This window comes from Physella acuta, unplaced genomic scaffold (assembly GCF_028476545.2).
Source record: "Physella acuta isolate Inbredline_101_S28 unplaced genomic scaffold, ASM2847654v3 ptg000409l, whole genome shotgun sequence".
Taxonomy (NCBI): Eukaryota; Metazoa; Mollusca; class Gastropoda; family Physidae; genus Physella; species Physella acuta.
In genome coordinates this window covers 224,735-241,565 of record NW_026731928.1, presented here as the reverse complement: position 1 = coordinate 241,565, position 16,831 = coordinate 224,735, and the positions used below count along the sequence as shown (strand labels likewise).

At 36.8% G+C, this 16,831-nt stretch overlaps 2 protein-coding genes and 1 long non-coding RNA gene across 3 annotated transcripts; 1 reads left to right on the top strand and 2 right to left on the bottom strand.

The window, feature by feature from the left end:
* Positions 1-296: 296 nt before the first annotated feature.
* LOC131942497 (cytochrome P450 2J2-like) lies at positions 297-5,582 on the bottom strand. Its single transcript, XM_059302401.1, has 3 exons — positions 5,418-5,582; positions 986-2,382; positions 297-408 (listed from the first exon to the last, which is right to left on the bottom strand). Exons 1-3 carry the CDS (start codon positions 5,580-5,582, stop codon positions 297-299), a joined length of 1,674 nt encoding a protein of 557 aa, XP_059158384.1.
* A 1,392-nt stretch (positions 5,583-6,974) lies between these two features.
* On the bottom strand, positions 6,975-9,096 carry LOC131942520 (cytochrome P450 2U1). The gene is made up of 2 exons (XM_059302427.1): positions 7,696-9,096; positions 6,975-7,181 (listed from the first exon to the last, which is right to left on the bottom strand). The coding sequence occupies exons 1-2, from the start codon at positions 9,084-9,086 to the stop codon at positions 7,067-7,069; spliced, it is 1,506 nt and encodes a 501-aa protein (XP_059158410.1). The 5' UTR covers positions 9,087-9,096; the 3' UTR covers positions 6,975-7,066.
* Positions 9,097-9,816: 720 nt separating this feature from the next.
* LOC131942519 (uncharacterized) lies at positions 9,817-13,539 on the top strand. Its single transcript, XR_009386773.1, has 5 exons — positions 9,817-10,131; positions 12,253-12,367; positions 12,541-12,683; positions 13,038-13,102; positions 13,408-13,539. It is a non-coding gene; the product is annotated as an uncharacterized LOC131942519 (long non-coding RNA).
* The last annotated feature ends 3,292 nt before the right edge of the window (positions 13,540-16,831 follow it).

The following is a 16,831-nucleotide window of genomic DNA, read 5'->3' as shown; positions in this document are numbered from 1 at the left end:
AGTTGTTTAATTTTGGAGTTGTCTCTCCTAGAAAGCGGCTGTCCCCAGCTAACGAGCCTCATCTGCCCGAGGTTTTCGAACTCGAGACTTTTCGGTTTAGCAACCATGAGCTTTACCGACTCGACCCACGCCGACCCCGACATCACTCTGACTAAGTGATGTTTTTCAGCCGTTAACGATACTCTTATGATCTGACGATGTGATGTTTTTCAACCGATAACGTTACTCTTATGAACTAATGATATCAAACATAAACAGAATATTGACATCAAATTATTGACATTAACTAGTTGACATCAGTTGTTTCGCTCCACCATGCAGATGTCAAAAGCCAATGGTGTTACGGCGATACTAAAGACACCTTCCAGTGGTGGTAAGGTGGTTGGGTCACCTGGGAGCAGGCGAAACCTGGGAGGAAAAAAGAGGAGTATGAAAATTATACTGAAATAATAAGTAATTTTGATTGTAACACAAGATTCTTATTTCTTCTTATACTTAATCTCGTTCGTGCCCAAGACACATGAGGCAGATGAAGTAGAGTTCGTCTGATTCATAGACATCGGCATATAAGGGGATAGTTTGGTCAGCACAATACCGAGCCGCCTTTGTTTCCCAAACGTGAGTTAGGTACCCATCAGAGCTGGGTGGACTCAATGACGTTCCACTGATTTGAACCCGGATTCGAACTCGACTCTAGGGTTAGCAGTCTATCTCTCTACCGCTAGACCTCGCCGTCCCTTAAGGTTCTTATTTAAATTTACTAAACATAGTTATGTTTCATAGTTTAAAAACAACTTTGCTTCTTTATATTTTTATAAAATACACTTTATTGTAATACATTGCAGTATCTCACGAGTAGCTAAACACATGGCATTTTCTGCAACGTAACTACCTTTATAAAGTATTGGTTGTTTAATGTGTTCAGAATATTTTGATATGTTTTTAATTATTAATGTGGTTTAATTTTTACCGCTGGTAAACTCACCTTTGAAATAAATCAGCTAGGAAGAGAAACAACTCCATTTTAGCCAAGGAATCGCCCAGACATAACCGTCGACCTACTGAGAAGGGTATCAGTTCCTCGCGCGAGATGACGTCACCGTGGTCATCAAGAAATCTCTCGGGTCTAAAGTTCCCCGGGTCTCCCCAGACTTGCTGGTCGTTGTGTACAAAATCCAAGTTGGGCAGGACTTGTGTCCCTTTAGGGATGGTGTAACCGCCAACGGTCGTGTCTTGTGAACACTCGTGCACTGTAGCGTATGGGATGATTGTGGTCACTCTTTGGACTTCCATGATGAACGCGTTTAAATAATTTAGCTTTGGCTTGTCGTAAATTGTAAGTGATCGATTAGTTCCAACATTCTCAACAATTTCCTGATAAATTTTCTCCTGTGTTTCTGGGTAATGTAAAGCGTACAGCATGGCCCACATCATCGTTGAACCTGTGGTATCAGTACCCGCTGCAAATAAATCTTCAACGGCGACGCTTAATTTTTCTTTATCCAATAGTGTTGCTTGACCTTTCGAGTGTTTATATTTAAAATCGTTGACAAACGCGACAATAAAATTGTCATAGTTACAGGAGTCTTGATTCTCCACACATACATTTACAAGATCTTGCATGTATTGTTTCATAGCTTGAAGAATGGATACCAGGTTTTGTGCTTTGAAAGGGTCAAAGGGTATGTACTTTAGAAAAGGGAAGAAGTTGAAAATAGATAAGGATGAAAACGCTGAAGTTAGTCGTTGATTGAGATGTAAGAGTTGATTAAATCTGGGGTCCGACAGCTCGAATTTTTTCCCGAAGATAATTGAACAGATGACGTTAGCGACGCAAGCGTTGGTTAAATTCCTGACATTCGTTGCTCTACCGTTCAGGTGAGATAACTCCTGCAGGTAAACTTCAACCACCTCAGATATTTTCTCCGCCAGGATATTTTTACCCATCCCTAAATCTCTTAATATTGTCATTGATGTTGTTCGTATTTCTTTCCATAGCGGCCCGGACGAAAGAGCAATTCCATTTGTTCGTGCAGGGAATAATTTAGAAAAGCAGTCATGTTTTGATCTATCAGAAAAGTTATCTCCCTGTTTAACAAGCGCCTCATGGATCAGCTCGTATTTGTTCAACACTACAAACGGTGCTGTCCCCATCTTTAAGCTGAAAGCCCCTCCTGATGTCCGTGCCCATTGTCTGAAGTTTTTTCTTGGATCTTTCTCCATCAAATAGAGATGACCAATCAGAGGCAGGGACAGACCAGGAGAAGGCGGGTAGTTTGGTGGTGCTGGCTTGTGGTTGTACCACCACACCAGAGATATGAGGACAACCACAAGCCACGCCCATGTGGGTAGTGTGGAGAATAGCTCTTCTAGCATGGTGGTCTGAAATATAAAAAATTGAGTTTTAACGCACTGTAAACCAGATGTTTACATACCGGATGATAATTTTTTTTTACAGAAAAAGCTTTTGGATATACTTCTTTACTGTGGGTAGTGTGGAGAGTAGCTCTTCTAACATGTTGATTCTGAAATCTAATAAACCGGTGTGATCTCCCCTAAACTTTCTCGAATATTCTTATATAAAATAACAGGGGATGGGAACTCGGGCTATAGACATGATTTTTAATCCATTTTAAATACTTAAAGTTTTAAAGTTAGAATAAAATCTCGTATACAAATCAATTGCACACTAAGTGAACGCCAAATAAAAAAGTGCATAATAGTGCTCAATATTATTAGTACTTTAAAAATTTACATTTGTTTTTTGAGAAATCGGAAGTAGCGTAAATTAGTACTTCCGGTCAACGGAAATGACTCAAAATTTAACAGAAGGTAGAGAATTAGATCTTTTACTTACATGTGAAATTTCATTTATCTATCTGAAATAGTACTCAAGTTATAGGCTTTTGAAAAATTCAAAGTAGGAAAAGTACCACTTCCGGTTATCGGAAATCGTTCAAAAGTTGATACGGATCTACGATTTTGATAAAATACTTATATATGAAATTTCATCAACCTAGCTGTAACGGTACTCAAGTTATCGTGTTTACACACGGACACACACACACACACACACACAGACACACAGACATACGGACAAGATTGCAAAATTATGTTTTTCCGTATCAGTGAGATGTAAAACGTCGAGATTTGTAAAAATCTCGTTCTTTTTTTTTTTTGCACGATTACAAGACTTTCTCTATACTTCGTATATACGAGAAAGTAAAAAATGGAGTTATAAAACGCCCTATAAACCAGATGTTTACATATTGGGTAATCATTTTTACTGAAAAAGCTTTTGGATATACTTCTTAACTATGACATGCTGAGTGGGGGGGGGGGGGAGCGAGCGTTTGGTACAAAAGGATATTAATGGAGAAGGGATCGATGCGTATGGTAGGCTTAAATAAAGTGGTAAAAGCGGCGCGGTGCTACGGAGAGACAATTATCCAACGGATAACTGAGTCGTCTAGTAGTGTATAAATTAGGTGCGTATTGTGTACTACATTTTCTGAATATGTGAAATGTAGTTATTCAACATGTTCCCTTTCATTTTTGATTCCTACCGACAGAAGTCGAAAACCTTTCATATTCTCAACACTTTTTAAAAGTTAAAATGAGTTTCAAATTAACAAATGACATTTTACAATGTTAATTTTAATTAGGTTTAGAAACTACATTTTAATGCAGCTGTAAATACATTAATGATGAAAATACATGTAAAATATAGGAGAATATAAATACTTTACCAGAATGCCAAAGTCAGTCTAGAAACGATAGCTTTAAAATTTTTAACGCAAAATCAAATGTAACCTATCGCCTGATGTTTATAGAATCCACTGCAATATTTAGACCATGGTCGATGCTAATTTTATGCAAATGCATCGTAAATAGATTGGGTGGGTCTATTACAGTGTGTGTCATGTTTCAAATGTTCATGAAAGGCCAAGTTTATTTTGTTTATATTTATCTACTTCACATTGCAGGGGAGAGTCTAAAAATATTTGGATTATATGGATAACTGTGTCTGATAAGTCTAGAATAATAGAATCGTCTGACAAAAAGGGGTGTTAGGTTAGAGGTAGCACACAAAAAAACTATTCTATCCCGCGAAAGTCAACCATAACCCCACCACAGCCGTATTGCGTTATACGAGCATCATACACGAACCTGATCGCCCTGATCATCATAAACAAATACAACAGCTAATACCATTCATGGTAGGCTTACTAGCCGTCCATGATACTAGCCGTCCATGATATTAGCCGTCCATGATATTAGCCATCCAAGATTCTAAACGTCCATGATATTAGCCGTCCATGACATTAGCTGTCCATGATACTAGCCGTCCATGATAGTAGCAGTCCAAAATTTAGACGTCAATGATATTAGCCATCCAAGATTCTAAACGTCCATGATATTAGCCATCCATGATATTAGCTGTCCTTTATATTAGCCATCCATTATATTAGCTGTCCCTGATATTAGCCATCCAAGATTCTATCCATGATATTAGCCATCCACGATATTAGCTGTCCTTTATATTAGCCATCCATTATGTTAGCCGTCCATGATACTAGCCGTCCATGATACTAGCCGTCAATAGTTGCGACATATGGTATAGCTCAAATAACCCAGTTATCCGCTCGCCCGTAACATATAACAGAACATGATAGAACATAGAGCATCTGCTAAACCGAAAAGTTCAAAGAATTAAAGGCGATGGTATATTGATGCAACTAAGCCAGTGCATTATGGTAATGTCAATTACCACCAAAGCAATTAGCCTCCCCCTCCCCACTCATAGTCTGATAACTTGAAGCTGTGGCTAGGGCTAGGGCTAGGGCTAGGGCTAGGGCTAGGGCTAGGGCTAGGGCTAGGGCTAGGGCTAGGGCTAGGGCTAGGGCTAGGGCTAGGGCTAGGGCTAGGGCTAGGGCTAGGGCTAGGGCTAGGGCTAGGGCTAGGGCTAGGGCTAGGGCTAGGGCTAGGGCTAGGGCTAGGGCTAGGGCTAGGGCTAGGGCTAGGGCTAGGGCTAGGGCTAGGGCTAGGGCTAGGGCTAGGGCTAGGGCTAGGGCTAGGGCTAGGGCTAGGGCTAGGGCTAGGGCTAGGGCTAGGGCTAGGGCTAGGGCTAGGGCTAGGGCTAGGGCTAGGGCTAGGGCTAGGGCTAGGGCTAGGGCTAGGGCTAGGGCTAGGGCTAGGGCTAGGTCTAGGTCTAGGGCTTGGGCTAGGGCTAGGGCTAGGGCTAGGGCTAGGGCTAGGGCTAGGGCTAGGGCTAGGGCTAGGGCTAGGGCTAGGGCTAGGGCCAGGGCTAGGGCCAGGGCCAGGGCCAGGGCCAGGGCCAGGGCCAGGGCTAGGGCTAGGGCTAGGGCTAGGGCTAGGGCTAGGGCTAGGGCTAGGGCTAGGGCTAGGGCTAGGGCCAGGGCCAGGGCCAGGGCCAGGGCCAGGGCCAGGGCCAGGGCCAATGCCAGGGCCAATGCCAGGGCCAGGGCCAGGGCCAGGGCCAGGGCCAGGGCCAGGGCCAGGGCCAGGGCTAGGGCTAGGGCTAGGGCTAGGGCTGTGGCTACGGCTGTGGCTATAGTCATCAGCCAACTATTATACAAATTTAATTGGAGGAAATCAAGATCTAAATAACCCTATACTCTCTTCTCATCCACACACTCTAAAAACCAATTTTTATCTGAACCAAAACAATAAAATTCATATGATTTTTTTCCACTTTTTTCTTATTTTTATCTTTTTATAAAAAATTTCATATTTTGAATCATTTAACAGCAGAAATTATTCGTCCATCTTTTGATGTAAGAGAAATTTAAAATAAAATCTTTAGAAGTGTATAATAATAAACTTTTGTTAAGCACTGGAAATGGGGAAAAAATACTTTTTACTTTCTCGAATAAGGAGTATAAAGGACGTATTGTAATCGTGCAAAAAATCGAAATCGAGATTTTCATAAATTTTGAAATTTGGACCCCCAGATGTCTCAAAAAATGCATATGAATTTATTAAGTACTAGTGTTCTGCACTATAATACAAGCATTGTTTACAGTTCAGTTGGTGCGCAATTCTTTTTTCTACGAGATTCTATTATATATTAAAAATTTTAAGTAGGCCTGTATAAAAATTGAATACAAAGCATATTTATATCCCGACTTGCCATCCCCCGTAATGATATATAAGAATACCAGACGTCCCGGCCAGGCCCTGCGCTGGCATCTGTGAAAAAACTATCCGTAAAGGTTCTTTACGTGTGTGTTATTTAAACAGCATATGCCTGTCGTTGCCCGGGTTTAGGAAATATATTACTTTTCCAATGAAATATCTATATTGAAATATGAACACTTAAGCCTAATCCAAACTCTAACATTCGAGAAAGTTTAGGAGAAATCACCCCCACTTTATTTGATAAAAAAATTGGTTGCTAAATTGTATACGTGAATCAACTAACGACCAATGCTTATACTTGAACAAATATTTCGTTGCATCAAAACTGGGTTACAAATGTATCCGCAAACACAAAACAAACTGAGTAAAAACTTACAATAAGAAGAAACATTTAAAGATTACTAACCGTTGTAATTTATCATCAACATACGAAAACATCTAGCTGTAATTAATAAAACTATTCGTTCAATGTCTCTACAATGTACGTTCAGCAATACAATTTCATATTTCATAACTACACAATATTTTTAAAAAGCATGAGTAAACATTAATATAAATGTGCAAATACACACACAGTCACACACATTTATATATATATATATATATATATATATATATATATATATATATATATATATATATATATATATATATATATATATATATATTGGTGTATGTATAACTATGTATATATATATATATATATATATATACCAATATATATATATATATATATATTGGTGTATGTATAACTATGTATATATATATATATATATATATATATATATATATATATATATATATATATATATATATATATATATTTGTGTATGTATAACTATACATATTTAATATTGAAATTACTTAAAGAATGTGATGATATAGTGACTGTATCTTGTTTGTATCAGATTGTCTCTCTCTCTGCCAGTCTAATTTCAAATCCCTCCGGCCCTACAGTGAGACCAAAGACACCTGTCAGTGTTGGTAGATGGGGTGGGTCAGCTGGGAGCAGGCGGAACCTGGTGAGGATGAGACAACCATGAAAGTCAAACAATTATCATCAGCGAAGTCGAGCTGTGTTAACAACTTTAACTTGGGTGATGGAACAGAAATATAGTGAAAGTCTTAGCTATGTGTTCAATTACACAACTCACAATATAAATGCATACACACATGCAAACAAAGTAACACACGCACACACACACCTAAATTATTATTTTTTGTTAAAAAATATGAATGTATGTATTTATAGATTTCATGATATTTTGATGATAATTAAAAAGAATTTCTCACCCCTTCCCAGCTCTCAATCAACCATAAAAAAAACAATTAATGTATTAGTTAAATTTTTTAGGTTTTAGGAATTCAATATTTTGTGTATTAACTATAATTGACGACACTATTGAGCAGTGAAAACTGACTAACACAAAATACCATCATTCAGCAACTACCTTTGATGGTTTAATTTGCATATAAATCAAAAAAAATTAAAAGCGTTAGTAGCTTCAATAGTAGATATTAAAATCTTCTAACCTTTGAAACAAAGCAGACAGAAAGAGAAACAACTCCGTCTTAGCTAGCGACTCTCCCAAACAAACCCGACGACCTATAGAAAAGGGCATTAGTTCTTCACGGGAGATGACGTCACCGTGGTCATCAAGAAATCTCTCGGGTCTAAAGTTCCCCGGGTCTCCCCAGACTTGCTGGTCGTTGTGTACAAAATCCAAGTTGGGCAGGACTTGTGTCCCTTTAGGGATGGTGTAACCGCCAACGGTCGTGTCTTGTGAACATTCGTGAATCAGAGCTAGTGGAAATATAGTCGTTATTCTTTGGACTTCCATAGTAAATGCGTTTAAGTATTTTAGATTCGGCTTGTCATAAATTGTAGGTGATCGATTAGTTCCAACACTGTCAACTATTTCCTGATATATTTTCTCCTGTGTTTCTGGGTAATGTAAAGCGTACAGCATGGCCCACATTATCGTTGTACTAGTAGTCTCAGTCCCAGCTGCTAACAAATCTTCAACTAAGACGCCAAGTTTCTCTTCGTCTAAAAGCGTGTGACTACGACCTTCCTGTTTTGTTTTTATCTCATTCACAAAACAAAGGATAAAGTTATCGTCACAATCTGGGTCGTGTTCTTCCAGGCATTTGTTTACAAGTTCACGAGTGTAGAGTTTAATATTTGTGACAATACGTGCAACGTATTTTGTGTTCAATGGGTCAAAAGGAATGTACTTCAGAAAAGGGAAAATGTTGAGCAGTGATGTTGAGGATAGCGTAGAGGCTAGCGTTTCATTGAGATGTAAGAGTTGGTTGAATGTGGGGTCGGACATCTTGAATTTTTTCCCGAAGATAATTGAACAGATGACGTTAGCGACGCAAGCGTTGGTTAAATTCCTGACATTTGTTGCTCTACCGTTCAGGTGAGATAGCTCCTGCAGGTAAACTTCAACCACATCAGATATTTTGTCCGCAAGTATATTTTTACCCATTCCTAAATATCTCATAATTGTCATCGATGCTGTTCGTATTTCTTTCCATAGCGGTCCGGACGAAAGAGCAATTCCATTTGTTCGTTCAGGAAATTGTGAAGAAAAGAAATCTATGGTTGATCTGTTAGAAAAGTTGTCTCCCTGCTTAACAAGCGCCTCATGGATCAGCTCGTATTTGTTCAACACTACAAACGGTGCTGTCCCCATCTTTAAGCTGAAAGCCCCTCCTAATGTCCGTGCCCATTGTCTGAAGTTTTTTCTTGGATCTTTCTCCATCAAATAGAGATGACCAATCAGAGGCAGGGACAGACCAGGAGAAGGCGGGTAGTTTGGTGGTGCTGGCTTGTGGTTGTACCACCACACCAGAGATATGAGGACAACCACAAGCCACGCCCATGTGGGTAATGTGGAGAGTAGCTCTTCTAGCATAGTTATTATTGAGTTCTGTAACACAAACAAAAAGATTAATTATATTAACAGGAAAGCAAACCATACACCTGTCATAATCTGGATTTAAGAACGCAATGATTTAGTTGTTTATATATATAGACCGACAGACAGACGGACAGACAGACAGACGGACGGACGGACAGACGGACGGACGGACAGACGGACAGACGGACAGACGGACAGACGGACAGACGGACAGACGGACAGACGGACAGACGGACAGACGGACAGACGGACAGACAGACAGACAGACAGACAGACAGACAGACAGACAGACAGACAGACAGACAGACAGACAGACAGACAGACAGACAGACAGACAGACAGACATATATTGTATATTGTATATTATATATATATATATATATATATATATATATATATATATATATATATATATATATATATATATATATATATATATATATATATATATATATATATATATATATATATATATATATATATATCGAAGCCTGGTTCAATTCAGTAGATCGTTCCTGAGTCCACCCATCTCAGGAAAGAAATTGGATTAATATGCCGAGGTCACATAAACAGGCTGAACTCAGTTTTACTGGCGGCTTGCTCCATAGACTATCAGGTTTAAAAACGGAACTTTTACACTTTACTTCGTATTCACACCCCATGCGTATTGTCTCAACGACAAAAACGTTGAGTTTCTCTCCAACAGTGTTGATGAGAATAAGACCCTTCCATTCGTTCTCAAATGAGACTGTCGTAGAGAATTAATAAAAAACTCTTAACTCCGAAGACTCTATATTTTATGGTTAAAAAAAAGAAACGAAACGAGAAATGTAGCTGAAGATTCCAGCCATTTTGTTTTGACGAGAGCTAGTCCAGATCTAGATCTCTAGATCCTCTAGATCTAGATCTACTTGATCAACGATTTACACTGATGTATAACCTACGTAAATCTGCAAGATCTAGATTTAAATTTAGATCTAGAATCTAGAAATCTACATTATTGACTAGAGAGAAAAGTTAAAAGTATGCCTAGTGCCTCGTAAGTAAATGATAGATCTAGATAATAGATATCTAGCTAGATTTCTAGATCTAGATCTAGATCTAGATCTAGATTCTAGAATCTAGATCTAGTAATTTTTCAGTAGCACTAGAGATCTAGATCTAATAGATTCTAGATCTAGAATAGAAAGATAATCATTTCCGTGGCATAGCTGTCCTTTTGGATCTATTCAATTTTAAATCTCTTCTATTTCAAATTGTTTGTAGATCTAGATCTGTATGTACAAGCTTAGGCTTAGGTCTAAAAATTACTAAAGCTACACATTAGGCCTATACATTATTCCTAAACTCAATGGACCATGGCTAAAATTCACTGAGCATTGTTGCACTTGGCGCTTAAGACTTAAACGTAAGGCCTAAATACTAATACTAAATAAAATTATTACGTCTACGTTAGCTTAAGTAAGACCTAGATTCTCTAATTTTCGTGACAGCTTTTTTTTCTTTTTTTGCCCTGCTTTATTTAAGTCACCTTTATGTGCTGGTAGCTTAAAATAAAACTTGTTCAGGAAGTTAATTTCTTTCTCCCTTTCATAATGCTGCAAATATGAGTAAGACGCATATTATTAAAATTAAATAGCTGCGATGAATAATCATTTGCATCTTTTGGGGGGTATTTCTTTTCCATGAACTGTGAAAGCCACAGAATATGGTATCTCAAATTTTGCTTGTAACTCAAAGCGATTACTCACTCAACTGCGCATATTTTAAAAATCTCGTATGTCGAGGCACTAGAATGTTGAGGTACCACAGGATCTACTATGTATTGAAAGAAAACATAAATTAATTATAGAATAATAGGCCTATAATATAGGCCAATATAGTAATAAAGGATAGCTTAGATTTTATTCAGCCTACTAATAAATAATTAAATAGGCCTAAAGTAGTACTAGATATTAGATAAATCACTAGTTCAGACTGAGAATCATGAGCAATGAACAAAAATGTCATGTGTGTATTGTATAGGCTTATTTTTATAAAAAAAAACAGATCATATCTTATACATTAAGGGCTCAATAAAATAAAAATAATTTATTTAGGACCTAGGCCAGTTATGTATTGGAGATCTAAAATTCTAAATGAAAAATAAATTATTAATTAGACCAACAATAGGCAGAGTAGTATGATAGTAGGCTAAATCTATTTTAGTATTTAAATTTAAGGCTCAGCCATCTACTAAAAATATTATAATTGTCATAAGTTAAAACTAGACCAAGCCTATTTTATTAGTAGAAATAGTATTAGCCATTAGAGTTAAGATGTTATAGCCTTATGTAAATTAATGTAATCAGTGTTCGATATTATGATATTGAGAGCATATATTATATAATATCGGATAGGGGCCTGCACTCTCTTAGTCATTAGTCTATTAGGTCTTACAAGTAGTTTAGCTTATTTATATATTATATAGGCCTAGGCTAAGTTATTAAATTAGGCCAAAGGCTTATTAGGAAAAGGCTTAATAGGCTTTAGTTTTTAATTAGGCAACAAGGCAGAGGCTTAATGTTGCGTATAGATTTAATTTTAAATTATGATTATATGCTACTCTGCGGTTATCACTATAGAGTATATTATAGCCTAGGCCTATCTAAATAAAATAATTCAACTCACTTAGCTTACCATAATTTTTAAAAGTGTTTTGTTAAGTATTCAGCTCTCTATGTCAGCTAAGGCCCATAATTGTAATTATCCTACGGTTAGATCTATTAATTATTTAATAATTAGTAGGCCTAATTATAGGAATTAGGTCTGATACATTGCCCTATACATTGGTCGTAGAGTAATACTATTGGGCTAGTAATTATATACAATATCTATACAAGCCTACTTATCGTTAATTTGGAAGTCTTTGCATTGACCTTAGTTTTCAGATGTAGCAGCCTAATAACTTTATATAAAGGTATCTTGAATTTCAACTGGAGGTAGTTCTGATAACTATTAGTATTCTGAACATTAAAATAGGTAGACTTAACATAAATTTGTTCTGAAACATATTTAGAAATTGGTTTTAAAAAATGAGGTTAGGATTGGGGTGATAACTAGTTGAGGATTAGATATGAAATTCATTGTTTTTATCCATGTTGTAATTTCTCTTTTACAGGTTCACCCAAAAAGGGAAGATTTCATTTTTACCAGTAATAAGACTACAGCATACTAAATGACACAAGATGTTTATTCTCTATTACCTCTTACATTTGACATAAAAGCAGGAAAAGGTATGACAATTATTAATAAGCTGCTTTAAATTTTATAATTTGTTTTTTTTATAACTTAATTCTACCACTTTTATTTCCAATGATGATAAATATAATTTAGTGTCATTTATTTTTTAAATATTTATATTATACTTATACTAGATATAATTTACTTCTATAATATTACTATCCAGGTTTAACAGTCTATGCCTACAACATGGATCTCCAGGACTAAAACTGAAAAAATTTGCAATCAGTATATCACAAGTGTTACAATACAATCATCTAATCTGCTTCAGTGGCCAGAACTGGGTGAATCCTCTCAAACTTGAAACAGGTAAGTTATCACAAGTTTACTTTGGTTTATTTTGAACATGACAGTTGATTGAGATAGATTTTTATTTGTATAAATATTGTATTTAAAAAATATTTTACCTAGTAAGACCAAGTCATTTGTGATGATTGATACAATATGTATTTTTATAAATAATTCTATATCTTTTTAAATATTTTTTTTGCAAAATATGCTGATTTGCAAGCAGGATATATATATATATATATATATATATATATATATATATATATATATATATATATATATATATATATATATATATATCTTACATTATCATTTAGTGGTTTGTCTTACAAATTTGAATTATTTACTTAATTTGTCTTAACTGCTCAACAGGAACTAGGCATACCTAATGAGCGTCAAGCTGATACAGTAGATGTACAGAAGAGTTTATACACAAGGTAAATATTGATACATTTTAAGTTTTCCTTTTTTTAGGGATACATGTAGTGTTTTGGGAGAAAGGAATTAAATTATTTAAATTAGGCCAAATAGTTTATTTCTCTAGCTTATGTTTCACTTAAAAGACCTTAAATTTTTACCCCTTTATCACTAAAGCAAAACTTTATAGATATCTATGCCATGATTTATCCCATTCAATCACTTTTTTCTTGTTTTGTTTTTATGTATTAAACTAAAGATTTTTTTTTTGCTAATGTTATTATTTCAGATGGATTTTTAAGAAAATCATTTTGTTTTGTTTCAGGAAGTGAAAAGTGATGTGAAAGGCAACTAATACTTCCATCTACCATAGTTAAACAAGAATCTGCAAATGGCGTTAATTGCAATAATCCTGATATATTCATTTTTGGCTTTATATGCATAAATAAATTATTTAGCAAAATTTGATGTATTTGGTTTTCTTACTGTGTACAAGATGCGAGTGATTGAAAGCTGAAAAGTGTAGTATGTAGTTATAGTATTCCCAGCACAATTTGACATTAAAACAGTTGAAGCCCTTTAAAAAAAAACAAAAAATAAATAAAAATAAAACAATCTAGGAAAGCTGTTTCTATTAGCTGAGCACATATTTGGAAAATAACTTAATTGTTTACCAGAGAATACTGTGACCCAGTTTGTACTCCAGGCAAAAAGTGCCTATGTTTATTATTATTAAGTCAAAGAAAAGTATCAAACAAACAGGATAATATTAATAATAAAGACCTCCACACTAGAGAAGTATGGAATGAGTGTTGCATGGAATCCAAATCAACTTTGATGTTGCTAATTGCTACACTGGCCATAATTGGCCTACATTGACTTTTGCTGAGGTAGGCAACTGTTTTTGTTTAACTTTAGATGTCGACTAAATAAAGAAGAAAACTGACACGCCAATACCAAAATCAAGAACTTGTAAAGTTTGTGGTTGCTAAACCGAGAAGTCCTGAGTTCAATCTCCCGTGTAGATGAGGCTCTATAGTTGGGGATAGCAACCTATCTTGGGGATACAACACTTGTTCTTGGATTGACAAAAGATAAGAAAAGAAATCCAGAAAGAAAAGCAACTGAACGAAGAAGAAAAAGGCTGGATATATTCGGTATCAACTGTACAATTTTAACAGACACACATTTCAAACTACACATGCATTTCAATGACAAAGTTCAGTGAAGCCATAATGTTGAGTTTGACTGAATGAAGAACGATATTGTTATTTCAAGCAAAGTTAAGGTTTATTGTCTTAAAGACATTGTCGTTGATTGATTTAGATTAAGGCTTCCCTGTTAAATAAGCCGACAACGATGGCTATTCTTATTTCTCGTCTTTGATGTTGCTTTCAAGAACTTGTATGAGATTAGATTACCTATACATAAGGCTACAAAGTTTGGAATCTTGGCTTTCTAATAGTGGACCTGGCTACATGACATTACCCCCACCCCGTCAATTACCCCCCTCCCGTATTTACCCCCCGGGGCAATTACCCCTTGTCAATAACCCCCCTGGAGAATCCCCCCCCCCCCCCCGGCCTCAAGTTATGATCCTAACTCAAACTCTATACCTATGTATTTCCTTATTCCTAATCGATAAAAAAATTACCAAACCCTAAGCATTCACCTCAGCCTAAAACTCAACACATAACCAAAACCAACTCTAGACTTAGGTCTCAGCCTAACCTTGACATAACACTAACCCTAATCCTAGCCTTAATCCTAACCCTGACCATAACACTAACTCTAATTCTGAACCTAACCCTAACCTTAGCCCGAACGCTAACCCTAACCTTAGCCCGAACGCTAACCCTAACTCTAACCATAACCCTAACCTTAGCACGAACGCTAGCCCTAGCCCAAACTCTAACTCTAGCCCTAACTCTAACCCTAGCCTTAACGCTAACCCTAGCCGTAACCCTAACCATAATCCTAATCTTGGCCAGAACGCTAACCCTAACTCTAACCCTAGCCCTAACGCTAACCCTAACCCTAGCCGTAACCCTAACCATAACCCTATTCCTAACCCCAGCTGTACCTTAAGAGGTGTGTCCGTGAGGGGGGGGGGGGATGTCCTCCTTGGCGGGGGGTAAATGACAGGGGATAATTGCTTCAGGGGGGGGGGAGAACTAATAATCTGTAAGTCCTACTATTCAATACATTTGGTTTAACGAAATGTCGTCACACATGTAAAACAAAATAAGCAGTGTTTTTATTATTTGTATCCTTAAAAAATGCAAAATAAATGCTACGCCATTAACTCAACCCTCTTTTTTCTCGTTACATATCGTCACATAAAGCCACAGCCCAAAATGATGGTGACGTCAATATACAATCATAAAGTGGTCACCCATTAACGACGACTCACTCTTCAGACGATTTTGCACCCAACCCCCCTTCTCTAATTGTAACACATTTTCACAAAAAGCCAGATCTTCGCTCCCCCCCCCCCCCCCACCACCACTCTCTTTAAAAACACCACACCTCAACACATAACCCCCTCCGCCGTTCCCCTGAAACTGCATTTTTACTTTCTCGTATATACGAAGTATAGAGAAAGTCTTGTAATCGTGCAAAAAAAATCGAGATTTTTTTTTTACAAATCTCGACGTTTTACACCTCACTGATACAGAAAAACATAATTTTGCAATCTTGTCCGTATGTCTGTGTGTCTGTGTGTGTGTGTGTGTGTAAACACGATTACTTGAGTACCGTTACAGCTAGGTTGATGAAATTTCATATATAAGTATTTTATCAAAATCGTAGATCCGTATAAACTTTTGAGCGATTTCCGATAACCGAAAGTGGTACTTTTTCTACTTTGAATTTTTCAAAAGCCTATAACTTGAGTACTATTTCAGATATATAAATGAAATTTCACATGTAAGTAAAAGATCTAATTCTCTGCCTTCTGTCAAATTTTGAGTAATTTCCGTTGACAGGAAGTACTAATTTACGCTATTTCCGATTTCTCAAAAAACGCACGTAAGTTTATAAAGTACTAATAATGTTGCGCACTATTATGCACATCTTTATTTGGCGTTCACTTGTTCTACTTTTCAGTAATTCATAATTTGTGAATTCGACAGTAACAATGCTGCCACTGAAAATATTTGCTTTAAAACACTATCAGTAGCTCGTTAAGGACGATAACATCCCCCTCCCCACCCTCCTTTCCCACAAAACCTACACCCCCCCCCCAATGAAAGCAGCCCCCTCTGAGTTACCTCCACTAAGTTTAAAATCGTTTCAAACTAAATTATCTGCCCCAAATAGCTGTCACTAAACCCGGCTCTACGATTGTAAATATTTAGCTTGAACCACAGCTCACCAGACCATGTAGGGATCGGGGTGGTAGGGATAGAGAGAAAGAGAGGGGGCTGCTAGGGGCGCTTACCGCTTGGTGTTTTCTATGGTATCCATGAAGAGAATTATTTATTTAGAAGAAATTTATATTAAACCAGCGTACCCGTCCCGCGCGTTGCTGCGGTCTCAGAAGACAGACTGACGCAATATTTTAAGAGGATTCCATAATTACATTAGCAATCACGTATTTTTTTACGCTTGACATTGATTTCTAAATCTAAATAATTTAAATGTAATCAAAGCCGGTGTTATATTGCTTTCATCATAGTTGTTGAGGCGCAAATTCTACCGCACACAGTAGCCCATTGTATCCATAATGTATCGCACTCTTTAAAACG

What these genes read in the sequence shown, in the direction of transcription:
- LOC131942497 (XM_059302401.1), bottom strand. Translation starts at nt 5,582, where the DNA reads ATGACTATAGCCACAGCCGTAGCCACAGCCCTAGCCCTAGCCCTAGCC. An exon ending in TGGCCCTGGCCCTGGCCCTG is followed by an intron (nt 2,383 to 5,417) that starts GCCCTAGCCCTA and finishes TTTATATTTCAG; the next exon opens with ACCACCATGCTAGAAGAGCT. An exon ending in CTAGCTGATTTATTTCAAAG is followed by an intron (nt 409 to 985) that starts GTGAGTTTACCA and finishes TTTTCCTCCCAG; the next exon opens with GTTTCGCCTGCTCCCAGGTG.
- LOC131942520 (XM_059302427.1), bottom strand. Translation starts at nt 9,086, where the DNA reads ATGCTAGAAGAGCTACTCTCCACATTACCCACATGGGCGTGGCTTGTG. An exon ending in CTGTCTGCTTTGTTTCAAAG is followed by an intron (nt 7,182 to 7,695) that starts GTTAGAAGATTT and finishes CATCCTCACCAG; the next exon opens with GTTCCGCCTGCTCCCAGCTG.